General features: G+C 49.9%; 11 protein-coding genes and 1 non-coding gene across 12 annotated transcripts; 6 read left to right on the forward strand and 6 right to left on the reverse strand.

Moving 5' to 3' along the window:
* Positions 1-1393: 1393 nt before the first annotated feature.
* Positions 1394-1918, forward strand: ASPBRDRAFT_32569 (uncharacterized protein; the record flags this gene model as incomplete). The annotated part of the gene is made up of 1 exon (XM_067623034.1): positions 1394-1918. One exon carries the CDS (start codon positions 1394-1396, stop codon positions 1916-1918), a length of 525 nt encoding a protein of 174 aa, XP_067476049.1.
* Positions 1919-4139: 2221 nt separating this feature from the next.
* ASPBRDRAFT_132029 (putative NmrA-like family protein) lies at positions 4140-5227 on the forward strand (the record flags this gene model as incomplete). The annotated part of the gene is made up of 3 exons (XM_067618391.1): positions 4140-4469; positions 4537-4631; positions 4696-5227. The coding sequence occupies 3 exons, from the start codon at positions 4140-4142 to the stop codon at positions 5225-5227; spliced, it is 957 nt and encodes a 318-aa protein (XP_067476050.1).
* On the reverse strand, positions 4877-7296 carry ASPBRDRAFT_77150 (putative MFS multidrug transporter; the record flags this gene model as incomplete). The annotated part of the gene is made up of 5 exons (XM_067629350.1): positions 4877-6762; positions 6809-6862; positions 6914-7030; positions 7095-7165; positions 7279-7296. 5 exons carry the CDS (start codon positions 7294-7296, stop codon positions 5322-5324), a joined length of 1701 nt encoding a protein of 566 aa, XP_067476051.1. The 3' UTR covers positions 4877-5321.
* A 71-nt stretch (positions 7297-7367) lies between these two features.
* ASPBRDRAFT_46084 (SDR family oxidoreductase) lies at positions 7368-8477 on the forward strand. The gene has a single exon (XM_067625551.1). It carries the CDS (start codon positions 7487-7489, stop codon positions 8402-8404), a length of 918 nt encoding a protein of 305 aa, XP_067476052.1. The 5' UTR covers positions 7368-7486; the 3' UTR covers positions 8405-8477.
* Positions 8478-9124: 647 nt separating this feature from the next.
* On the reverse strand, positions 9125-10712 carry ASPBRDRAFT_32573 (putative MFS sugar transporter; the record flags this gene model as incomplete). The annotated part of the gene is made up of 2 exons (XM_067623035.1): positions 9125-10458; positions 10508-10712. 2 exons carry the CDS (start codon positions 10710-10712, stop codon positions 9125-9127), a joined length of 1539 nt encoding a protein of 512 aa, XP_067476053.1.
* A 2023-nt stretch (positions 10713-12735) lies between these two features.
* Positions 12736-12809, forward strand: ASPBRDRAFT_t209. The gene has a single exon. It is a non-coding gene; the product is annotated as a tRNA-Ile (tRNA).
* Positions 12810-13268: 459 nt separating this feature from the next.
* Positions 13269-13811, reverse strand: ASPBRDRAFT_32574 (Hsp20/alpha crystallin family protein; the record flags this gene model as incomplete). The annotated part of the gene is made up of 1 exon (XM_067623036.1): positions 13269-13811. The coding sequence occupies one exon, from the start codon at positions 13809-13811 to the stop codon at positions 13269-13271; it is 543 nt and encodes a 180-aa protein (XP_067476054.1).
* A 482-nt stretch (positions 13812-14293) lies between these two features.
* Positions 14294-14977, reverse strand: ASPBRDRAFT_57376 (uncharacterized protein; the record flags this gene model as incomplete). Its single annotated transcript, XM_067627729.1, has 1 exon — positions 14294-14977. The coding sequence occupies one exon, from the start codon at positions 14975-14977 to the stop codon at positions 14294-14296; it is 684 nt and encodes a 227-aa protein (XP_067476055.1).
* A 553-nt stretch (positions 14978-15530) lies between these two features.
* ASPBRDRAFT_657896 (uncharacterized protein) lies at positions 15531-16266 on the forward strand (the record flags this gene model as incomplete). Its single annotated transcript, XM_067628593.1, has 3 exons — positions 15531-15739; positions 15818-16033; positions 16122-16266. The coding sequence occupies exons 1-3, from the start codon at positions 15612-15614 to the stop codon at positions 16264-16266; spliced, it is 489 nt and encodes a 162-aa protein (XP_067476056.1). The 5' UTR covers positions 15531-15611.
* A 2028-nt stretch (positions 16267-18294) lies between these two features.
* On the forward strand, positions 18295-19437 carry ASPBRDRAFT_198402 (glycoside hydrolase family 28 protein; the record flags this gene model as incomplete). Its single annotated transcript, XM_067621199.1, has 2 exons — positions 18295-18924; positions 18979-19437. 2 exons carry the CDS (start codon positions 18295-18297, stop codon positions 19435-19437), a joined length of 1089 nt encoding a protein of 362 aa, XP_067476057.1.
* A 208-nt stretch (positions 19438-19645) lies between these two features.
* Positions 19646-21341, reverse strand: ASPBRDRAFT_46089 (NmrA/HSCARG family protein). Its single transcript, XM_067625553.1, has 5 exons — positions 21255-21341; positions 20979-21190; positions 20768-20918; positions 20368-20700; positions 19646-20303 (listed from the first exon to the last, which is right to left on the reverse strand). Exons 1-5 carry the CDS (start codon positions 21295-21297, stop codon positions 20044-20046), a joined length of 999 nt encoding a protein of 332 aa, XP_067476058.1. The 5' UTR covers positions 21298-21341; the 3' UTR covers positions 19646-20043.
* Positions 21342-22092: 751 nt separating this feature from the next.
* On the reverse strand, positions 22093-23448 carry ASPBRDRAFT_286391 (glycoside hydrolase family 16 protein). Its single transcript, XM_067622539.1, has 2 exons — positions 22498-23448; positions 22093-22430 (listed from the first exon to the last, which is right to left on the reverse strand). Exons 1-2 carry the CDS (start codon positions 23295-23297, stop codon positions 22127-22129), a joined length of 1104 nt encoding a protein of 367 aa, XP_067476059.1. The 5' UTR covers positions 23298-23448; the 3' UTR covers positions 22093-22126.
* Positions 23449-24379: the final 931 nt, after the last annotated feature.

Here is a 24379-nt window from a genome sequence, read left to right on the forward strand (position 1 = left end):
TCAGTGATCGATAATATCTCGTCACTGGACGACTTCCGTCTCACTATATTCTACAACTGATGACGAGTATCTCAACGCCTGTGACTATACTATTGGCTGGGTTAGTACCACCTAAGAAGAGTTTAATGCAGCATTATAGGTAGTAGATCAGCAGCATGTAACCCATACCCTATTCCAGCGTCTGAATGATAATCGAGAATTTGATTACCAACTCAGTCGTGTAGGCAACCACAACATTGCGATATCTTATTCTAGAATTGGCTCCGTTCCCAATGCGGCAGCGGTTGTTAATGATATAAAAAGAATATTCCTATCGCTTCAATTTATTCTCCTAGTAGGGACTGCAAGCGGAGTCCCACCTTTAAAAGGCCACAGGAGCATTGATGAGCATGCCGCCGATATGCATCTTGGTGATGTGATTATTGGGACTAGGATAGTAGACTCTTGCAGTCATGGAGCTATCAAAATCCTGGGAAATGAATAGAAACACCTATCCTCCCGGAACATTTCCACTGGAATCATCAAATTCCAATGGAGGATTGCAGGAGGCCTAAGCATAGAATTATCTATGGCCTCCATACAAGCCAGGCAAAAGGAATTAGAGACTGATTGCTATAATTAGCCTGATCCAGCTTTCAATTATCTTTATTGGGTTGACTATGCACACAAATCGAGCACTTGTAAATATATCACGCGAAGTGCTATAAAAGGCTTAATGGTTATTCTATGAACCCTACGCACCCATGACCATCAGTTCAGAATATACTATGGCCCTGTTGGCTCGGTTGATCAACGTATTATGGATGCCCGGGTTCGCGACAAACTTACCCACAAGAATACCGTGTTATGTTTCTTCATAGGAATCTTAGACATAGCGACCAAGATCGATTGCATCCCAGTTTGTGGGGTTTGTGACTACGCTGACTCGCACTAATATCCTCAGTAGCGTGGATATGCGGCCTTAATGGCCGCCAGTTGTGTGAAAGAGTTCTTAGGTTCCATGATAATAGATATAATGTTGGAGATGAGGATCTGCGTATCAGTGGATGGGATTAACCAGGTGATTGACGGCTATATCACAGGCTTAGCTAAGGCTGAAGGCTCCTTGAATAGCCATTGAAAGATTATAGATAAGATTCAATCGCGTGTGGAGGAACTTGAAAGCCTTATTAATAGTATATAAAATAAACATGCGGACACGCTTCGTTCTGCTGATAGCGACCTCAAGACTACCAATGCTGTTGATGAGTACCTGAAAAAAACACTTAAACAAATCGATGACAGTATTATCCTTCATATCAAGAAGTCCAATCTTGTTACCTGGGATGAATGGCAGAAGCTACAAGTAAGGGTTGACCAGAACACCACCCGGCTTGATACCCTACAGGCTTATATGAAAAGCCTGAATGAAGCCATTGACTTAGGAGAAGAAGCGCTGATAACTGCGGAAGCTCACACTGGTAACAAAACGCTTGGCGATATCGTTGAATGGTTAAGGATCATGAAAAATGCTCGAGCCAAGATAGCTAGCTGGGTGCCTTCTGCCTTGAAGCCGGGAAAGCCAGGGCCCTCTGGCCAACCTCCAGAAGAGACGACCACCCCAGATCAACCGAAGACGTCAGAAAAATGGCGATCCAAAATTAGTCTTCCGTGGAAAAAGGGTCACGCCTCCTCCCATGATAATTCGGTTGTGGCCGAAACTGAGGTTTTGGGTGCCGATGGTTCATCACTCAGCCCATGCTCTCCTTCCAACAGTTCTCTACGTTCTTCTTTGGATCGTACCCGGGATAATGGCCAAGATTCCCCTGGGACAGGGAGTGAAAGGCCCTCATTTCCACCCCCTGTTCCCCGAAAACGCTCCAGCTCCTATTACGCTCGGTGCCTGGAAGATACTACTAAGCCAAGGGCTCGGTCGTAGCAGTCATTAGTCCCATTGTTTCCAGCAGTTTGAAGCTTTTCATCACTGGTTCAAATCTACGAGGTCACATTTCTTTGATGACTTGATCCTTCTGAAATTATTGAGATTATGTGCAGATAGATCGATCGTGGAACAGACTTTATTTCATTTCTACATGCTCGAAAGTAATTACGCCGAGTAGCTTTAGAGTTGCAGGCCTTGTCTCTTCTGGATATATCAAGGAATTTTATCTACTTTGTATATTTGAGTGAAAACACCACTACTACCATCCTCTTTATATTGAAATAGCTCATCCTATCTCGGCAAGACATCTGCAGATCTATATCAACTGGATTCATAAGAAATTTGCAGATCAAGGCTTATCAATATTCTTCTATCATGTTGTACATTGAAAAAGCAACCAAAGATGCTGAGATTGCCCTGCAGAATGCTGTCTTATATCAGAATAAGGTCTGCCAACTCCGTACAGTAGAAAACAAATGAGCAAAAGAAGAATAAAGCAAATCTTCTGTGTTCCTATACAGAAAGAAGGAACATTATCAAGACTGGAAGCATACTAGAAATGCTATAAATTGAGCTAAGAATCTAGGATGCAGTTCAAGAGGCTATCTAAACTAGATTGAAGCAGTGCAGTACCTGCGGCGTGTTTGGATGGAATTGCGTAAAGTGCTGATCAAGATCATATAAGATCTTGGATTGATAATACACCGTGATTTTATAGTACTGAAAAGCTTCATCCCAACAATATTAGCCTTAACGGTGGTCTCTGAGAAGGGGATCGCGGCCGCCGTCGCCGGCGCTGGTCCCGGTGTCTGATCATTCCCTGATCTCCTACCTGAGTCTATTCATTCAACTACCACAGATGCTTCCAAAATCATCGATCGATCTACCCAATAATATATGGTACAGAAAGGCAGGCCTTTTCTTACTGTCAAAGCTATATAAAAGAGCTAAAAACACTGGTAGGAAATGTAGACCAGCAAGCACGAAAATCTTAGATATTAGTTTACTAATGACTAGACTCTTTGATAGTTTGATTTAGAAATAATGTGAACAGACAATGAGCCGCCGGCGGATCCTCATCACTTTAAATCTCCGCAATATTTATTCAACCTTGCTTGATTAATTCACAATTAAAGCTATTTTAAATGTGCAGAGCGGGCTTCCTCAAGATACAAGGCTAGTGCTTGCCTGTGAGGTTTTCTATTAAAAGTAAATACCCTTATAGACAGGCGTGTGCTGCCATATTCAACGGTAAGACAAGCATATTACTGCTTCAGCAGGAATAGGCTTAACTCTGTTCAATGGACTAATGTAGAAGAAAAAAAGCATGAAAAAGACTTCGAATTACTTTTTTTCTAACATAAGAAAGGCTCTTTAAATAGTCGTATTATTTATAATATAATTGCTTGAGGGAAAAATAAAGCTGCATAGAAGCAGACTACTTTAAGCACTCAATACCAGCCACTCCCCTGCAGTAGTTGCACCAGAAAAGACTATAATCACCTCAAAAATTCCAGATGGATCCCGATGTCTAGTTTGATGTTTTACATATTATTTGTATATTGTTGAATTGCTTTTGATCAGATTGATCATCATATTTTGGTAGACGGAGCTGTCATTCACCGGCCGCTTGTTGTCCGATTACGTTAGAATTTCTGTAGATAAAGTTATATGACTAAAACATTCTCTTCATTTCCATACTCCATACTCTTCTTCTTCTATTTTCTAGGATAGAGATTTTGTTGAATGGTCAAATAGCACCAGTACAGGGTAAGTGAAGTATGGAACCGCTTTAACAACGGCCATGATCAGGGGCAGGGCTGAGCACAGCACAGAACAAGTACACGTTAGAAGATGCTAGACATATCGACACGCTCGCCAAGATGCCCCCGCATTAAGCTAACTATTCATAACTAATGAAAATACGCTTGGTAAGCACCAGAATGCCTGCAGATCACCAGAATGCAATATAGGTTTTGCGAGAAACCAGTAGAAGTAAGCACTAACACTTTACTCCATAGAAACACCTCCCATCCACCAATGATCATTCGAGAAGTGACACATCTGACAAATGCCTGATTTATCAGCAATAACACTTGCCCTATACTCCCTCCATACCTTAAACAATACTACAACACCACATAAATAGCATTACACCCTTACCACATCACATCCAACTCACCCACAACCCAATCAAAGAGCATAAGAAAGAAACAAAATGCCCCTAAACTACCTCCTAACCGGCAGCACCGGCGGCCTCGGCTCCCTCATCCTCGACTACTTCACCACGCACTTCCCCCCATCCCAACTCACCACACACGGCATCACCTACGCCGCCTCGTCCTCCAACCCAGATAACGCCCACCGCTTCACCTCGAAGAACATCCCCTTCCGGACCGTCAACTACGACGACCCTACAACACTAGACATCGCCTTCCAAGACGTGGAGAACCTATTCTTCGTGAGCACGAATACCTTCGACGTCGAGAAGCGCCGAAGACAGCATTTGAATGTGGTGGAAGCCGCGAAGAGGAATGGTGTTAAACATGTAGCTCCCTCTATACCCACTTTCATTTAATATTTCATTTAATATGACTAATGATATGGCTATATAGGTATGGTACACCTCCCTCGCCTTCGGAGGGCTCAACTCCAATTCCAAAGCTGCAGTACAGCAGGCGCATTATATGACGGAGGAGATGTTGAGAGAGTATGTCTCTCCCCCCTAACCCCCTCTACCATCATCATTATCAGCAATACTGATGATATTTTAGATCTGGTATAAACTACACCTCCATCCGCGAAGGAATCTACACCGAAGCCTTCCCGCTCTTCATCAACTGGTACCCGGAATCAACGACCCTCTATCTTCCCTCTTCCTCTTCCTCCTTATCAGGGAAAATCGCATTCACGCTGCGGTCTGAGCTCGCAGAAGCTACAGCGAAACTGATGCTGAGGGGAGGTCACGATAGAAGTATCGTGCTGTTGACTGCGTCTGAGCCGGTTTCGTTCCAGGAGATAGTAGAGGTCATTAATGAGACGACGAACCGGGAGGTGAAGATCCAGATTGTCGATCCGGAGACGTATGTACGGTTGAATAGCGAGAATGATATCGGGGGGAAACCGGAGGGATTCTTTCGGCAGCTTGTGGGGTGGTTTGAGAGTATTGAGATGGGTGAGGCTGCGTTTACGGATGGGTTGATGGCGGAGGTGTTGGGGAGGGAGCCGGTGACTCCGAGGGAGGCGGTTAGGGGGTTGTTGAGGAGGGAGAGGGATTATACGTGGCATCAGAATTATATAAAATAGGCAGTACATTCTGTTCTAGTTCTGTTCTTATGAGGTTTCTAGGTTATAATGAAAACGTAACTTTTATAATCTACACAGGTGTGTGTATAGCCCATCACACGCGGTTGTCCACCTCTCGATCATGCTGAGGATATCCCGTGTGCGTGTCACGATACACTGTCGCTTCTCCATCACCCTCTTTCTCGAAGACCTCCTCCTCGTCCGCTCCCCAGGTCGCTTCGCGCATGAACGGACTGCGTCGTCGGATCTCTGGACCCTTCCATACCAGTACCACTGGCACAACTGACAGTGCCAGCCCGATGAACCCTAGCAACGACCCGGCCCAGCCGTACCCCAGGTTCTGGAACAGCTCGTAACTCGCCAGCGGGAGGAACGCGCCAAAGCTGTTTCTTCCCAGAGATGCCGCGGACAGCGCCGACGCGGCGTACTTCTCGTATGCATCCGTCAGGTAATTCACCACCGCCATGTAGATACTGTAGATGCCAATACCGGTGGCTGCGATGCCGCAGGTCGGGACAATCCAAGGCACCGAAGGAAAACTGGACCAGCCATACCAGAACAGCCCGCCTGCGAACAGAAAACTGCCAATGATACTAGTGTACAATCGAGCCTCCGGAATAGGCTTTCCGGGCTTCTCCTTGTTCCGTTTCGCCGACTGCAGGTACAGCATGTCCTGCAAGGGATTGATGAGTGTGCCGATCAGAGCACCCACCGAGATGGCCAGCTGGATGCAGCCAGTTTGCAGACCATTCATGCCGTAGTTAGTGGAGAAGGTCTGGACCACGCTGCTGAAGAAGAGGTACAGGATACCCCAGGCGAAGGAGATCCAGAGGGTGAAGAAGGCGACAACAGGCTCGGTGAGGAGCATGCGTGTCGGCCGTTCGAAGGAGATCTGCAACAGACGCCAGACGCTGGTGTTGTCGAGCTCGGCTTCGGCGTAGATGGGGCGCTTCTTTTCCTTGCGGAGCTTCCGGGCCCGACGGGTGAGGATCACGTCGGCGCGGGTTTCGTGCAGGATGAACCAGAAGATCGGAAGGAGGCCCGTTAAATAGATAATCTGGATGTAGAAGATCCAGCGCCACGGAGCGTTTTTATGGATGGCTACGATGGCGGATCCGATGAATGGACCCAGGGCAATGCCAACCACACTGGTAAACCCAAAGAGCGACATAGGGAGACTCCGCGCTTTGTCGCCGTACCACACATCACTGATGCTACCGCCGACGATGTTGATGGATACGGACGAAGCACCGCCGCCAAAAAACCGCGTCACTACGAGAGTAGCAAAGTTTTGGGCAAAGGCGGAGGGGAACAGCGAGATGATGAGAATAATGTAGGCGACAAAGTAGCCGGGCATGCGACCGGAGGATTCGGTCAGCGGCACGAAGATGAGAGGCCAGAAGGCCGCTCCCATGTTCCATGATGTTGTCGCCCAGTAAAGGTTGGGAAATGGAGTGTTTTGCACGTGGAATCGGGATTCCATCCAGTCGTTGCCGGAGCCGTAGGAACCGGCCGGGATACCAGTGAGGATGGAACTATACCGGTTAGCAATGTCATTTCTGGGCAGATGGAAGAACATACATGAAACAGACGGTGACCGTGAGAAGCCACTTGTAGCTAGGGCTCCAATTGAACCTGGTTATGTTAGACTAGTGTCCTCGTGTCCACTGCAAGAGCGTGACGTACGGATTGTCCGGGTCATCCTTGCCGTTCCAGGTATGAATCTCAAGGTCCTCCCTGTCACGCAGATCATTGTGGCTGACTACCCCGACATGGGGGTCCCGGCGAAAGAACGATCGTACCCTGCAACGTCAGACTTAGTGGCTGGTCTGGACCAGGATTGATGGGCAATGATTGGAAGACTAACCGACCCAGAAACGAATCATCGAATTCATTGGTGTGCACCGTGCTAGCGCGGCGCAGCGACGGGCGTGTCTCCTCAACAGGGGCGGACATGACTTTCTCTGAGTAGATTCCTTGCAAGGTATCTGTTTGACAGATGCAGAGATGAAGTCGAGTGAAATAGGGTGCAGAGGCCCTGCAGAACCTGCATTGGCCGGCGGCGACATGTCGTCATGACCGACCGGGCCGAGCGACATCCACGAAACTCGGAACAACCAGGGGAATCCGAAGCTTTGAGTGGTCAATCCATGTCTATCCACATCTGCGTTGGAGTGGATGAAAGGGTGGAGGAGAGCTGATTACCAAATTCTGTTAGGGCTTGGGGCAACCGGTTTCGGTCATGACATCATCACCGCTATGACTTCATCACTCCGAAACGAGCATATAAAGTTGTGCCTGTCGTCGTATTCTCGACAACATCAACAACAACAATCATCCTCTGCATTTACCAAAGTCAATACCACCTCCATCAACATGCCTATCTCCATTCCCTCCGCCTCCAGCGTCCACGACCTCTTCAGCCTCAAGGGCAAGGTCGTCGTGGTTACGGGCGCTTCCGGCCCTCGCGGCATGGGTATCGAAGCCGCGCGTGGCTGCGCCGAATTGGGCGCCAACATCGCCCTCACCTACTCTTCTCGTCCTCAGGGTGGTGAGAAGAACGCCGAAGACCTTCGCAACACCTACGGCGTCAAGGCCAAGGCCTACAAGTGCAACGTGGGCGACTGGAACAGCGTCAAGAAGTTCGTGGACGACGTGCTGGCCGAGTTCGGCCAGATTGACGCCTTCATTGCCAACGCTGGCAAGACGGCCAGCAGTGGTATCCTGGATGGCTCCGTTCAGGACTGGGAAGAGGTTATCCAGACCGATCTCACGGGTACCTTCCACTGCGCCAAGGCGGTGGGCCCGCACTTCAAGCAGCGCGGAAAGGGCAGCTTCATCATCACCTCCAGCATGTCGGGACACATTGCCAACTTCCCGCAGGAGCAGACATCGTACAATGTTGCCAAGGCAGGCTGCATCCATATGGCCCGGTCATTGGCCAACGAGTGGAGGGACTTTGCCCGCGTGAACAGCATCTCCCCTGGTTACATTGACACCGGGTTGTCGGACTTTGTGGATCAGAAGACTCAGGATCTGTGGATGTCCATGATCCCCATGGGCCGGAACGGTGACGCCAAGGAGCTGAAGGGTGCATATGTCTACCTCGCCAGTGATGCTAGCACATACACGACGGGTGCTGATTTGGTCATTGACGGAGGATACACTGTGCGGTAAATTATCCGCGGTCGGGATGAAAAATAATGTTAATGACATGTATGTAATGAATATGAAGTTCAATTTTCTTCAACTTCCTCTGTATCTTGTCGTATAGCTCTAAACAACCTGGCATGGCCAGGCGGGGTGTAGCAGCTCTCAGTCCTCTGGATACTTGGATGCAACTGCGTCAGTGTGGATCTTTGGCGGAGGGGCTGTGGGGTGTACCAGAACCAGCAGCCACTCTCATCTCTGCGGATCTCCACGGAACGCCATTCTCCCCGAAGATTCAGTCTGGGCTTGGGTCTCTGGCTGATTTGGTGAGGGGATTCTGCATCCGTCGAAACCTTATAATCGTGGGTGAGACGGATTCCGGAAAGCCAGGAGCATTGCGCTGTGGCTGCTTCTTTGTTCTTCCAGAGCATCCAAGTGCTGTTCATTTCTATCTCACGCTGCCAGTGTGGATTGCCAAGATGAACGGACCAAAGGGGGGGGTCCATGACAGAAAATTGGCGTAGAAAATTGGCGAGGTGACGTCTGGAGTTGAAGTGGACGTTGGCGAAGTCGCAATCAAACCCAGTCAAACAGAAACAAAGCAAAAGTACATCCGGTCAGGTGACCTATCTACAGTGAATAATGCCTTGAGAGTATCAAGAGATGCAGGCAAAGTATGTTCAATTCAACTAACTTCAAATTCCTTCCAATCAAGCATGTCATAATCATCAATCATAAGCCATCAACTCAACTCTTGCCTGCCTTCGCATTCGCCACCTCCTCCGGATCATCCACCACCTCTGCCAGATGCATCCGCGGCAATGTCCTCGCCAGTCGTGGTGGATCAAACGCGCTCTTCGACTGCAGGAAGATTTCGTCGATCTCCTCCAGCGACCGACCGTTTGTCTCCGGGAAGAAGAAATACACGATCGGCACGATCACGGCGTTCAACACCGCGAAGATGATGTAGTATTGGTATCCGATCGTATCGAATCCCACCGGGGTCACCTCCGCGAGGAGGAAATTGAAGGTCCACACGGCAGCTGTCGACACCGCACTGATGGCCGCTCGCAGCTGCAGCGGTGCGACCTCCGTCGCGTACAGGAAGGTCAGACCCGAGTATCCGATCGTGAAGATGAACTCGAAGACGAACAGGAACACCACCGCTACGACCAGCGCCGCGGTATCGTTGGTTCGAGACGTGGTTCCGGCTAGGATCGCCATCGAGGCGGACATGCCTACAGCACTCCACAGCATCAGAACTCGCCGACCGAGCCGGTCAATCGTGAAGAACGCGATGAATCCACCCAGTGGTTGGGTGAGGCACATGGCGGCGGCCAGAATCCGAGATGGTATGGCATCCAGGCCTAAATACTGCTGGAAAATGGTGGTGGCGTAAAATGTGATGAGGTTGATTCCGCACATTTGCTGGAACATCTGGCCGGCTGCAGCCAGCACCGTCCGGTGGAAGAGTCGCTGTTCGCCCATGCTCAGCATGTCCTTCCATGACCCGGATCCCGAGATCGCCAGCGACCGCTCAATGTCGCGCATAGCCAGTGTGATGCTTTCGTCATTGGGGTCGACGTCTGCCAGCGCAGCCAGGATCTCGCGGGCCTCCTCGGTCCGATTCCGTTTGATCAGCCACCGGGGTGACTCTGGGAAAACGGTGATGAAGGCCATCACCAGGAGTGACAGGATGATCTGGAAGGCCAGCGGGAACCGCCACGATACGGAGTTACCCGTGACGAAGTAGAACCCGAAGTCAATCCACAGCGAGATTGTGATACCAGCCCCAATAAAGATACCGTCTGTCACTACATGTGCGCCACGCTTGCCGGCTTGCGAGATCTCAGCCTGCCACACGGGCACGGTTGCAACATAGCCGCCAGTTCCCAGTCCGAGGACGAGACGTGCCACGATGAATTGGGCCAGTTGGAAGGAGGTGGCCATCAGCAAGGCCCCGATGATCGATACGGCGGAAGCGAGAAAGATGACCTTTCGCCGGCCGAGTAGATCGCCCAGGTAGATACATGACAGCGAGCCGAATATGCCGCCGACAGTGTACAAAGCGACCACAGTACCTGTGGAACGGTTAGGATGGAAGGCAGTCGTGAGGAGCGGGTGCCTTACCCTGAATAGTGGAGTTGTAGTGTTGCTGAGCCCCAGTGGTGGTCAAAGTGTTCATCTGAGGGAAGGTCTCCGCAAATGACTCCAGGGTGAGGAGACCCCCCGTCACTCCCTGGTTGTATCCATAGCACACAAAGGCCGGACAGACGACCAGCCAGATGATGGCGCGATTCAAAAGCGCGCCGCGTAGGCCAAAGTATGGTTGCATGGCTAAGACATGCAGTAGAAGATTCTATGCAACGATCGCGACATCAGCCAGGATGTCCCCGCATATAGTGATCAATTGGACTTGGCTCACGCCGTTGAACCCCTGGTCTCCGGCGCGGACATTTTATAAAAAGGCGTCCAAGCATTTGCATATGGGTCGGCCATCGGCGGCGCCCGTCTGTCGCGTGGACTTGAACATTCCGGACTAGAATACGATTTCATGTAACCGAAGCTGTGCCAAAGCCACCGGATGGCAAGAGACAGAGGCATCGATCGCCAAGCTGGCAGGCAGTGCGTCTTCCCCGCTGGAGAATGTGAGATCGTCGTTGGACTTTTCTCCACCTGCCGGCTGCTTTCCCATCGGATCCGGCCGATGGGTTTGTTGGACCTCGGGTCGACAGCCAGTCGGGAGTCACTGGGCCGCCAAGACCACCCCAGAAGGCTCATTGAATTTGGTAATGGCCATCGAGGGAGATAAATAGATAAAGAGAGCTGGTGATGCCCCATAGTTGAGATAACAATGCTTCTTCAATTGCTGTTGTCCGATATCGCAAGAATGAGCTGAGGGCGAAGCCGCTGGGAGCATCCCGATCAATGTCTAATTTGCCGATGTAAGCAGAACGCAGCTCATATCTCCATCAGTGACGGGTGCAGCATGTTTGTCAATCCATCCCAATTCCGTGACAGCGAAGCTTAGGCAATTGCAGCCCATGTCTGGCTTGGCCAACGCAATCTGCATTGAGATCTGCGAACGGCACGGACACGATGACCTGTTCGAGCAAGTTAGCTGCTTTTCGAACACGGAGCGCTCGTACGGATGACTGACTGAATCCTTTTTCCCCTACCTCGGCTATTCCGAGAGTATCGCCAGGTTCCGGCTAGCGTGCATGCCAGTCTTCAGGTCATTCCAGGTGTCTGTGTCTTTGGCACAGGAGGCCAGGTTGGGGGTGCCGTAACTATAATATATCAGGGGCTGTCTTTATCTCGAGCGTTATATAGCTATTCCGGTATCAATCTCGAGATACGCTCGGGGCCTTCATTGGTGCTTGATAGCAGTTCTGCCTATGGCGATAAGGAATCCTTCGTCCTGTGCGGAGGGCGATACGGGGATCGTCCACGGACGGCATGTGTGATAGACAGCGCGGAGAAAGTCAATTCCACGCGATTGGTCATGTTTCGTCCTTACTTAATAGTCTGGCTGAGATATCTCAAATAGTAGCCCGCATGATGGGGTTGAATGCCTTGGATCAAGTGACCAAGATTGGCCTGTTGCAACTTGCCAGGATGTGTGTTGTACTGGCAGTTGTGATGCCAAGATTGTTCCTGGATCAAAGGAAGTGGGGTAAATGGGGAAAGAAGATCGATGGAAGAGGTAAATATAAATGGCATAAGTCTCATTTATAGTAGTTGGTCATGGGATAGCACGCGACAGAGGGGCGTCGCATCGCGGTCATTGCTATGCAGCAGTTCATGTGCCGGGGGAGGCTCATCAGTGACCGAGCAACAAGGAAAGCACCAGTCCTGATTCGGTAGTCACCTGCCGAAAGTGAGGCATGACGATGGGATCCCCTTAGAATATGATAACACTAGCCGCATGGTTCAGACAGGTCCTTAGGTATTTGCATGAGTGGCTGTTCCTTTATAGTATGAGCGTTGTTTCTGTTTCCATCTTGACTCACTGTCAGTGGCACGAGAACTAGGTCAGCATTGTGGTACCACAAGTAGTGAAGTTCACTCGGACCACGATATATATTATCAGCCAAGTGCTATCGCTACACCTTATCGGGAGCAGCCCACTTACCTCTACAGTGAGCTCATAAGTAATATAAGGAGGATACACAAGGTCAAAAAGTGAATCAATAATGATACCAACATGGCTAGTAGCAGATAACGGCTTTGTTATGGTAAACTCCAGACTGAAACCGTGAGCAACCGTCAAGAATCATACGGGAAAGTTTTCGACTAGGAACATCCATGTTATGCTAGAATATAATGCTAAGATGAAACCCGCCATACATCAACTGGGTCCCATAGCTCAGTTGGTTAGAGCGTGACGCTAATAACGTCAAAGTCGAGGGTTCGAGCCCCTCTGGGACCATCTTTTTGTCTTTTTCTCTCTCTTTCTCGTTCTCTTCCTGTGCGGCCGAGCACATCCCCACTGGTATGCTTGGCGTGTGGGTAACACTTTCTGATGATGTCATTTTTCTTGTCAATTAATCTACTCAGTGCCCCAGGCCCCTCACGATCGTCCAGGCCGCTGGAGCTTCTCCAATTTGCTTTTTGTTTTCACAATGAATGAATCAATTGATTACATACATATCTTCGCTGAGGTAATATACAATATTTACAGTAGTAACTAACCTAGTCACAGTCAATCATCAAGGCATGTCCCACTGCCATTTACATATCCAAAAGTTACCCACCGAACAGCTGAATAGGGTAGATATATATCACCAATACCCTCACCCCTCAACTAACTCATAACCACAATCAAGAACATGTCATACACAACACCAGATCAATGAGTCCCCTCTAACAACTTCCCCCAAAGTAGCTCCTACTTAATCTCAATCACCTTTTTCTCCTCCTCCACCTCCCCCCCAATCTTCGGCACCTGAATCGACAACACCCCATCCGTCAACTTCGCATCCACATGCTCCCGATCCACCTTCGCCGGGAAACTAAACGAGCGACGAAATTCCCCCATTGCACGTTCCGAGAACCACCAGTTCCCGTCCTCCCCCTCGGTACTGCGAACACTGCGACCACTGACATTCATTGTGCTAGGATCACTGAATTCGATAGTGACGTCTTCTTTCTTGACGCCAGGGAGGTCGCCATCTAGGATATATGCATCTTTGGTTTCGCGGAGGTCAAAGCGCGGAGAGTTTGGGAACAGGGACTCTGCAGATGAGGATGTGGTGAGGTAGTTGTCGAGGTCGGTGAAGGCGCGGAGGAGGGAGGGGACGGGACGGGGGTGGTGTGGCAGGAGGGATATTGTTCTTGGTGTTGTTGTTTGTAGATTTCGTAGATGGTGGATGGGATATCTAGTGACGGTGGGTGTTGTTGTTCGGAGGATGTGGGATGTTTGTTTGAGCATTGTTGGTGCGTTTGCTGTGATGGTTGTTATTGCTTGGCGTTGATATATGTATGTATGGCTTTTGTATTATTGTATGCGGTGGAACGTGGAGAAAGGATGGATGGATGGGATGGTCGGGGGACGTGCTGTCATTTGTACGCGGGTGGCTCATGCGGAGCTACTTCGGATAGAAACTACTAGACAGAGCATGTGTCTTCCTTTCCTTTCTGACATGCATCATGAGATGGGGTGTTAAAGATGGGTCCCAAACTTAGTGCAAATCCGGGGATGCGTGGGGTTGGAAGTCAAGGTGGTCTTGGTGGGTGCCGTTCCATGGATGAGGTTCCAGCCCGGAGATCGATGCCGTGGTGGCATGATGGTAGGCTCGTGACTATCGTATCCAGAAGATTCTGGTGGGAGACACTAAATCGCAGCAATGACTGCAGCCATAGGACGTATGTGGAATAGATACCAGAGGATAGATGAAGGGGCACAACGTCAAATCAACCAATCCTCATCGCCGCCTCCGCCAAACTCACACTCTCCAATTCCTGATTTCGGATTACACTGACCAAATAGTTCACCCCATACTCTGACGCCGCATGCACCACCACATTCTCTCCAAATCCACAATTCCGCTCTCCATCCCCGGCCTCCACATACGCCGCATAACTGCCCTTCAGGATGCCATCTTTCTCCGATAGCAAGACCCCCTTCGCGTACTCCCTTGCCTGTATGTAATCCGTAAAGGTGCCCTGCACTATCACGTCCCGCACCGTACTTTCCCCCTCGATGGCATCATATTCTACATTGGCCTGCACGACGTAGAACAGCGGGATGGAGATGCGGCCATCGTCGAGATCGGTGGTCAGCTGGAGCTTGTTCTCTGTGGTATCGATGCGGACGCGGAAGGTAGTGCCGTCGGGTGCAACGGCGTAGATGGCGAGTCCTGTGCGATCGGGGAGATTCTCTTGTTCGAAAATGTGGGCGCTGGTCTCATAGGTTGGAAAGAAGTCACGCTCGTAGCCGGCGTCGTAGAGGCAGTTGTGCGCCGCGGCTTTGGCGGCGAGGAGGCTGGTATAGGTGCCCGGGATACGGAGGGTTTCGATGAGTTTATTGGGGTTTTTGTTGAGGTGAGTGATGGTTAAGAGGACGTGATAGAGGTGTTCAGGTATTTTGGAAGGCATGATGGATTAAGCTGTAGTTGCAGGATCGAAGAAGGAATTAGTAGTGGTCGCTTTGAGAGGTAGGAAGACTTTCATGGGCCTGCCATGCTTTTAGAGTATCCGGCGAGGCCTAGACGTGGCTATAGAAAGTCTAATTAGTGCGGTGGGTATAGTTGCTGATATCGGAGATCTTCCTCCATCTGCCTAGTATCAGATCCTACCATGGTGGCCTTGACTGGTCTGCACGCTGTGAATGCCCAACGACAAGCTCCTTCTGCATTGATTGCTGGAAATGGACGCGTCACTATGACCACCGCCGCCTACCTGCCATGATTAGTGGGATCAGAAACCAAAAGCTTATTTGGGATGCTCCCCTGGAAGCACAAGGCAGAAGGTACCCGGCTGGCTTTATTTCCTGGTCGGCCCATTTATGCTCTCCCCCAGATCCCCCGCATTTCCTGCTTCCTTTTCCTTCACCAAATCTCGTGAGACTTTTATCCGGCATTATCTCGGCGGCGAGACCATGACCCCCGGACCTTTTATATTGATGGACCTTCCTATGGAACGTTATATTCCTCGCTCATATCCCCTTGAAGACGCTCTGAGCAATCCAGACTATACAGGGTAGAAATCAGGAGGAGAGCGAGCAAGAACAATGACGGAGTCAGGCTCTGAAGGGACTCCATACCCAGAACCAGGAGAATCACCAGTTCCCGACAAAGCTCTTCAACTTCAAATTCTCCTTATCCTTTGTCTGAGCGTGTATATAATCACTGCGATCTGGTATGAATCTCCAGCCTCTACCTTACTACCCTTCCACGTGAAGATGATGTACTAAAATTTGATAACATGGTGCTATAGCCTTCTCCTAAAATCCTACTGCATCGCATATGGCACTCTCGACTTTACCTCTACGCCTGCCACAACCCCGGACCATACAGCCGCATGGAACACGCTCCAACGATTGAAGTCCCTTAACCGCGTCGCGCCCCTTAAGCGTTATGATTCGTGGTATACCTCAGCTGTCTGTCATGAGCGGAGTCCGTTATTAGCGACGGACTGGGAGAATAATATCTGGTTGGTACATCGTTGCCTGACTTCCGTTGTTATTGGAAGTGTGTTTCACCCAAGCAGAAACTAACAGGTATTATGTCTCTGAATACAGTGCGATATGTCTTGACACCGTTAACAAAGAAGATGTGATACATGCATTGCCTTGTAAGCATGTCTTCCATCGACAGTGCCTTGAGACCTGGTTTCTCGAGTATCACAATGCGTGTCCTGTTTGCTGGAGGGTGTTTTTTGCTTGATACCTACTCGGGACTGGCTGTGACCATGGAATTTGCTTGACGGAATATTCACAAGGGATATTTGAGTTGTATCGAGTTTCGTATATTGTTGAGCATGTGGATAGGCATCATGATGTATTTGCATTGATTATAGTAGTGACTGTGTCAATACAGCATGAAACCATGAAAATAGCTGTAGCATGGGTAAATCCATTGTCAACGGTGTCAATTTTGAGCCAAGCTAGCTGGTCAGGTATACTATTAGCTATTTTCATGCCTTATGCTGGCTAGATTAATCAGATGCCTGGTAATTAAGGAATACCCGCAAGCAGAAATACGCACGCAATGTAGGTATCTCTGGAAACGTCAACGTAACCTTGACTCTCAATCCTTCATCCCGCTTTCTGCCTCCACCCCCTTCCCAATGCGCCACATATCTCTCTGCTCTCAACAGCAATGCTCGATCTATATTCACCGACTCTACATCATTTTCGCAAAGCTGCAATTATAATATGACCCAAGACACCTCGTGTTGCTCGCCTGCACGTGCAGAACCTGATTAATACGATGTTCCAAAAATTGTTAGGCAGATTCACACGAGTGCCTGGCCGATTTTTCTTGTTGGTAAGCCTTTCGAGTCTTCAGGACCCCTGGGTAACTGTGGATAACTGCTAATATAAACCCCGCTAAACTAGGACCCTGCTCGTTTGTCTCTAGAAGAACTTTTCCTCGGTGGAGAACCAATACACTGACTAGTTTGCTGCACGCACGGGTGCATTAGCTCGATGCTGGACCGGCTAAGCTTCGGTATAGCTTGTTTCTTTGAAGAGGGGCTAGAAGAACAGAGTCGGCCAATTGATGAGCTAATTTCGAACATATTAATGGCGCATCATTGGTTCCAGCCGCCTCCATGGGAACTATGTGTGCTATCCATGCCGGTACACCAGGACATGACCATTCGGGCCAGAACTGCCTTACCATCTACTCTCATTCTACGCAGGTCGAGAGTTTGCTCGATAGCCTCCATCGGATAGCGAGACTACCATGTTGATGCTGTTTCTGGTACACAATCTTGCTCAATCTGGAATCATAGCTTGATAAACGCCTTTGGACACGCAAATTTGCCTCTTTCCATTGCGTGATTCGTAATTCCCCCGTATCCGCTCACCGTTGGCCAATGGCTCCCTCCTTTTCCCTTCCCAATTCCTCTTCTTGACCGGCCCCACTCCGATTTGCTTATCGTCGGCAAGCTTTCGACCCTGATTAGCGAGTCGAGAGCACTATTCCTGATCCAGCCATCGAAGGAACGAATGGAGGCTGCACTAGTTTCACAACGAATCTCTGATATTAGCATTACCTACAGACTAGCCGGTTACGGTACGGGATCTGGCACACCGGGAGTTCATGGCCTGTTCATTGGTGGAATGGCAAAGCACTAGAATTGCCGCAGACCCTGCATCTCAGGCTGCAGATTTTCCAGGATTGACATAGCGGTTCTCGTACTCGTACACTGCTGAAGCGGCCTATCACATCTGCTTCCTTCAGGGCTGGCGGCTGCTTGTGAAGGCCATTCAAGTGCTGCTTCATCATGTACAGGGGCAGCGGCGACTATATGAGCAATTATTTCTCTTGCCACCTTTTACAATAGGGTTTTGCTCGGGAGAGGAGCTTTCGAGAGGAGCTTTCTTTTCTTCATTTCATCAACTTGCGAACCCGTTCGATCCCCGCGGAACCCGTCGGGTGATTAGCCACCACGGCAGGTATAGATTAATCGACCACTCATGTCGAATTTGGGTTCGCTAGGAAAGGCAACTTTTGAGACAACATTTAACATGAAACGAGGACCCTGGACTATACCCTCTCTTCAGGGGCTGTCGGCTTTTAGAAAAGTTCCGATCGAAAGGGCCTTGCAAGAAATGTAGATATAAGAACCGGTGTCTGCGATGCTGAATCGGTTTTGTTTATTTCTTTCTTCCTAATTCCACACTCATTCAACATCAGAGCAAGTACACTCTTTCTGTCTTTCTTTTCTATCGCTATCGATTAGCCATGCACTCCTTTGCTTCTCTTCTTGCCTACGGCCTGGCCGCCGGGGCAACCCTCGCTTCTGCCACTCCCATCGAAGCCCGGGACAGCTGCACCTTCAACACCGCTGCCGCTGCCAAAGCGGGCAAGGCGAAGTGCTCTACTATTACCCTTGACAACATTGAAGTTCCAGCTGGAACCACTCTCGACCTGACGGGTCTCACCAAGGGTACCAACGTCATCTTCGCGGGCACTACCACCTTTGATTATGAAGAATGGGCAGGTCCCTTGATCTCCATGAGTGGCGAACAGATCACCGTCACCGGTGCCTCAGGCCACCTCATCGACTGCGACGGTGCGCGGTGGTGGGACGGCAAGGGAACCAGCGGAAAGAAGAAGCCCAAGTTCTTTTACGCCCATGGCCTTGACTCCTCGTCTATTACTGGACTGAATATCAAGAACACGCCCCTCATGGCATTTAGTGTCGAGTCGGATGGCATCACTCTGACTGACATCACCATCAACAACGCGGACGGCGACACCCAGGGCGGACACAACACTGATGCGTTTGATGTTGGCAACTCGGTCGGTGTGAACATCATTAAACCGTGGGTTCATAACCAGGATGACTGTCTTGCGGTTAACTCTGGCGAGGTGAGTACTGCGTTGGAATGCCTACCATAGGTTCCGTATGCTGACTGAATACAGAACATCTGGTTCACCGGCGGCACCTGCATTGGCGGCCACGGTCTCTCCATCGGCTCTGTGGGCGGTCGCTCCAACAACGTCGTCAAGAACGTCACCATCGAACACTCCACCGTGAGCAACTCCGAGAATGCTGTCCGCATCAAGACCGTCGCTGGTGCCACTGGCTCTGTGTCTGAGATCACCTACTCCAACATCATCATGTCCGGCATTTCCGATTACGGTGTCGTGATCCAGCAGGATTACGAAAACGGCAAGCCTACGGGTAAGCCGACGAACGGTGTCACTATCACTGACGTCAAGCTGGATGGTGTGACTGGTAGTGTGGACAGTGGCGCTACTGAGATCTATCTTCTTTGCGGGTCTGGCAGCTGCACGGACTGGACCTGGGACGATGTGCAAGTCACTGGGGGAAAGAAGTCCAAAGCTTGCGAAAATTATCCTTCTGTGGCTTCTTGCTAGGTTCAGAACCGGTGAGTTGTATCATTCGTGGTATCATTCGTGGTATCATTCGTTGTCATTCGTTGTCATTCGTTTATTTTAGGTGGTTGGGTGGACCTTGTTATTCTCTTTAGGGAGAACAGAGAAGGTCTATCAAAGTCTAGTGGTGGTATTGAGGTGTATAGCTGGTCCTTCATTTCTCGCCTGTCTTTATGTATTATAAACTTATTTTTTTTTTTTTGCAAATATAAGAAGCTACATTGGGGTATTTTATCCCGTAGCTCACTCATTGTCTGGGAACTGTGCAAATACTTGGTCAAGATGATGGTTCTCAGTTTAATCATGCACCAGGCTCTGGGAATCCTTGCCTGCTCTTCCCCTTTCTAGACAAATAATTCTCTTGGTAATTAAGAAATTGCATGATGGGTTCGATGCGAGCAATTCACCGCTACTCCAACCCGCGCATAAAGCACCAGCCAGAAGTGCAAGGGATATAGGGCACCCATCTATGAACGGCGATTGGCTATTCAGATCAGTAAGTACTCATCAATATGCCCTGGAATGCAAGACGACACTAAAACTGTCTTTGAGCAGATAGTGTAGACACCGCACACATATTCTCTCCCACTACACCTTCTTAAACTCCCTCTCCATAAACTCCCTCACCGTAATCAGCGTCTCCCTCCCCTTGCCCCCCTTGGCCGTAAACGCCGCCTTCTTCAACGCCGCCGCCGTCTGAATCTCCGTCGGTCCATTCCCGAAATACTCCCCATCCCTGTACTGGGAATACACAAACACATCGCGCTCCTGTTCCCGCCAATACTCCCCTTTGGTATTCATATCATTCGGATCCGCTAGGACCTCATACCGGGCCTTTTTACCAGTAACTATACCCACCACCAGCACCGCATTAGCAATTATCCCTCCATAGATGGAAGAGAGAGATCTCACCAGAAACAAACGTATTCACCACCTCCGCCGACGAAACAATATCACTCGACCCCTGAATCAGCCTTCGATTCCAGCGCAGCGGGTTCACAAAAACCCCATGCACCAAATCCCCAAAATCATCTTTCATACTGATCCAGGGGAAATCTTCTTTCCCTCCCCAGAAGGGGGTCTTGTAGGTTAGATATCCCTCGGCGTCAGGGAAGGTGGGCCATCCGCCGAATAAGTCGGCGTAGTCGGGTTCGAGCCAATTCTCCATGAACCAGGCGGCGACGATGGGGGTGATGGTTTTGAAGCCGGGGGTGGTGTAGGCTTTTCGTTCGACTTGAACCTTTACTGTATTATTTTCTTTCGTTAGATAAGATGATTGGATTAGTGGGGGATAAGGGAAAGGGGGTGGTACAGTCAAGTCCAGGACATTCCACCGCTCCATTCGTCATTTCTGAGATGGCCACACCCGAACTATACACGAGATGCTGCACGCCGGAGAGGGCGGCGCATTCGATGATGTTTCCGCCGAGGTCGGCGTCGTTGAGGCCTTTAGCCTCTAACTCCTATAGAAATTATCAATCAATATCATTCCTCCGGTTGGTAGAGGGGAAGGGGGTATATACCGGATCCTCCGAATTCGTATTCACAAACGCCCCCCAACTACCCCGAAACGCCTGCTGGAGTTCCTCTCGGTTAAAGCCATCGGCTTTGACTAGCTCTGCTCCGAGGGAAGCGAGTTCTTTGGCTTTGCTCGAGGATGGGTTCCGGGTTATGGCGCGTACGTGGAAGGTAGGGTTTTGGACGAGGGAGCGGACGACGGAGCTGCCTTGGCGGCCTGATAGAATATTTAGTTTAGTTAGTTAGATAGTTCTTATTGTATAGGGGTTGGGGTTAAGCACCGGTAGCACCGAAGACGGTGATGGTTTTGGTGGAGATGGTCATGGTAGAGTGTAGTTGTCTTTCACGATGGGGAAGTAGTATGTGGGGGACTGGGGATAGTTACTACTACTACTAGCTATATATCTCCGTGCCAGTATGTACTAGATGGATGCTGACGTTGCTCAGTCTAGAACGCTTTCACCGCTATTGTTGGTGCATATACTCTAGGGTTGCTATTTGTCTCATCTACAGTCTAGCCAGTTATGTGATTTGACACTGCTTATGTGATTGCGGGCATAAAGCATGGGATTCTACCATCATATGACAGTGTCTCTATTATGTGAGGGGGTTGGCAACAGCTGGACTTGCTTACAACACAATGTACGAGTAGTGAGTTACTCCGTAGACAGCGCGCAAAGCCCGGGTAATTGTAATAGACTCTGCGTGGCAAGTCATTAACCCCTTGCATAAACTTGCATGAGACTTGCGTGGATAATGAACTGTATGTCGATCATTGGATGTATCTACAGAGTAGTGGCTATGCTGCAGTGCCACATAACAAATTATCCTCAACCGAGATTTTGCTGTGCACCTAGCTCATCGAGTGTTAAGAGAGGGATTCATGGTATCTTATATTAATGTACATTAATTGGTCTATAATTTCAAGAAAAACGCTCCATCTATATACACGATTATGGATAATAAATATCAAAGGTAGACCACGCATTAAATCGCTCAATATGTATCTCAAAAATAATGTAACAAGTATTGTGCCATGGATGTGTCAAAAGCTGACCAGTATGGTTAATAAAAGGAGAAAGTGATAAAACAACAAACGTGTGCTTCACCCATCGTAAAACATTCCGCACAACGAAAGGCAAAAACAGCAAGGCTATTGCCCAACTGCTTGGTACCCACGACGGGTCGTCCAGTCGCTTTGTCTCCATTGCTTCTTGTACGTCTCCATCTCAGTCGGGTCCACGGCAGCCCCCTGACCTTCACCCAGGGCGCGCTCGAGACGACCTTGGCGGCGTTGACGCAGGAAGTAAAGCACAAAGCCGGCGATACAGAGGGCGGCGAAGGCAGCGGCACCGCAGTAGACGCCAATGTGGGCTGCTGTGCCCAAGTCGTCCCATTTCTGGGAGAGGGACTTGGCGGGGGTCTTGGAGATTTCTTTGCTGGCAGTGGAGTTTCCACTATAAACAAATACCAGTTAGGCTAACGGCTCTCTACCACTTTGACGGAGAATCAATGGAAACTTACCTAATAATCTTGATACTGTCATAAGACCCATTGTGGCCAATATATTCATACTCCTTGCCCGAGGAGAAATCCTGGACACGGATCTTCTGCACCGTCATCGTAAAGGGCAAGTTGGTCCAGTTGACCAAACCACCACCCCATTCGATGTTTCCGATGGACTGCGACGGAATTCCCACGGGCCAATTGCTGACCTTGACTCGGCACGGCGTCTGGGGATAGTTCTTGCCATAGACGGTGAGAGGTTCCGAGTAGTTGACCGTGCGCCTCAGTTCGCCATCAATCCACCACTCCAGACGATCTTTATCCCAGTAGGACGTGTAGTTGTGAAATTCGGTATCCGCGTTCTCGACGGCATGGTAGCCACCGCGATCACTCGTCGTTGTGTTTCCCTTGCCGAAGAAGTCGGATTGCACCTGACTGGTGTTGTATCCCACCCACTCCCAATCGATCTCGTCCAGGTCATCGGATTGCAGGATCACGCTGCTGATGATTCCGGCACCCTTGGCCATCTTGACATGCGCCTCCATCACCCCGAAGAAGATGTAGAAGTTCGACACCAACAGGGTGGAGGCATTTTCCGTCTTGATACTGAAGTCGGCTCCCTCCGACGTGTATGATATCTCCCCCGTCTGCATGTCCCAGAGTGTGTCATCTAGCGTCTCGTTGAACCACCATGTGTGCTCGGTGGACAGTGCCGCGTCGGCGGGGCATGTGGTGTTGGTAGGGTTGCAATCGGTATCAGCGGCGGACACCAGGCTGGCTAGCGCCCCCAGGAGCCAGGCATGGCGAAGATAGAACATAACGGCGGATGTGTGAGGAGCGCGTGGTAACAGTGTCGGTAGTAGGAGTCTGGGGGTGACCGACTCAGGTGGTGGTGGGTTTGGATGCGGGATGGGGATGGGCGGGTTCGTGGCTATTCTGGGGGAAGGATGACAGCAATGGTTTCAGGTTCATGGCTCGTGGCAGGCAGGAAGAAGAAGGGGGGGAAGGGAGAAGGAGGAGGAGAAGGAGGAGCCATTTGACGGAGTTATAGCGCTGGAGATAAAAAAAAAGTGCCTCTTTGGCTTCTAGCGAGCAAGCTATCGATAGCACAGAAGCAAAGATGGTGGCAGCCAATCACGGAGCGAGTCGGCACTTAGTCTCCGAGGCATCGGCGGGGGCTAATTCCCACTATAGGCAGCTTTCAGGGGCAAGGGCCCAAACTCGACTTTTAAAAATAGGGGCAATCTGCCATTTTGTCCCTGAAAAAAAGGGACAGCACTGCAGCAGACTGGTGTCTGTCTCTCGTCAAGCCTGGCCATTGGTAGCCACGATAGACTCCACCTGGGTCTGGTGTACTTTGACCCAGGAAAATTGGGTTCTTGCTCGTAATGGAGGAGATAGCAGCAACTTTCACTTTCGCTCCTCTGCTCAGGAGATAGCGGAGCGGTTGGTCCGAGCTATCCGACAGTTATGCTGTTGCTGTTGCAAGTTGCAACCGTGTTGGGATCTGCTGATAGTCAGTCGGACGATCCAATTAAAGCAACAGACTCCATCGCAGCAAGATTACAGGAGTTCGCAATTAAACTGGGGTCACTCGGGGGGCGAGTTGACTCGGACAAGACTGATGACAACTGACTGTCGAGGGTTTTTCGGGTCAGTAGCTCCTCCACCGGGGATGGTTTCCCTTTTAGCCATGTGGCCCCATATTTACCAACCCCATTCGGACTAGTACGCGAAACATTTTCCGATGCCATTCCTAAACAGGCAAGGAACTAGCCCGATTCTTCAGACCTTGGCAGGCTAGTGCGCAAAGCTTGACCGGGATAGGGTTAGTCGATCTGCCATTTTTCGGGAAAGCTGCTTTGATAGGGTCGGATCTAATTTGGCGGATTGGGATGGT

This window comes from Aspergillus brasiliensis (assembly GCF_001889945.1).
Source record: "Aspergillus brasiliensis CBS 101740 unplaced genomic scaffold ASPBRscaffold_11, whole genome shotgun sequence".
Classification (NCBI taxonomy): Eukaryota; Fungi; Ascomycota; class Eurotiomycetes; order Eurotiales; family Aspergillaceae; genus Aspergillus; species Aspergillus brasiliensis.

What these genes read in the sequence shown, in the direction of transcription:
- ASPBRDRAFT_46084 (XM_067625551.1), top strand. Translation starts at nt 7,487, where the DNA reads ATGACTTCATCACTCCGAAACGAGCATATAAAGTTGTGCCTGTCGTCG.
- ASPBRDRAFT_46089 (XM_067625553.1), bottom strand. Translation starts at nt 21,297, where the DNA reads ATGACCATCTCCACCAAAACCATCACCGTCTTCGGTGCTACCG. An exon ending in CACCGTCTTCGGTGCTACCG is followed by an intron (nt 21,191 to 21,254) that starts GTGCTTAACCCC and finishes ATATTCTATCAG; the next exon opens with GCCGCCAAGGCAGCTCCGTC. An exon ending in GGAATGTCCTGGACTTGACT is followed by an intron (nt 20,701 to 20,767) that starts GTACCACCCCCT and finishes AAAATAATACAG; the next exon opens with TAAAGGTTCAAGTCGAACGA.
- ASPBRDRAFT_286391 (XM_067622539.1), bottom strand. Translation starts at nt 23,297, where the DNA reads ATGTTCTATCTTCGCCATGCCTGGCTCCTGGGGGCGCTAGCCAGCCTG. An exon ending in GACAGTATCAAGATTATTAG is followed by an intron (nt 22,431 to 22,497) that starts GTAAGTTTCCAT and finishes ATTTGTTTATAG; the next exon opens with TGGAAACTCCACTGCCAGCA.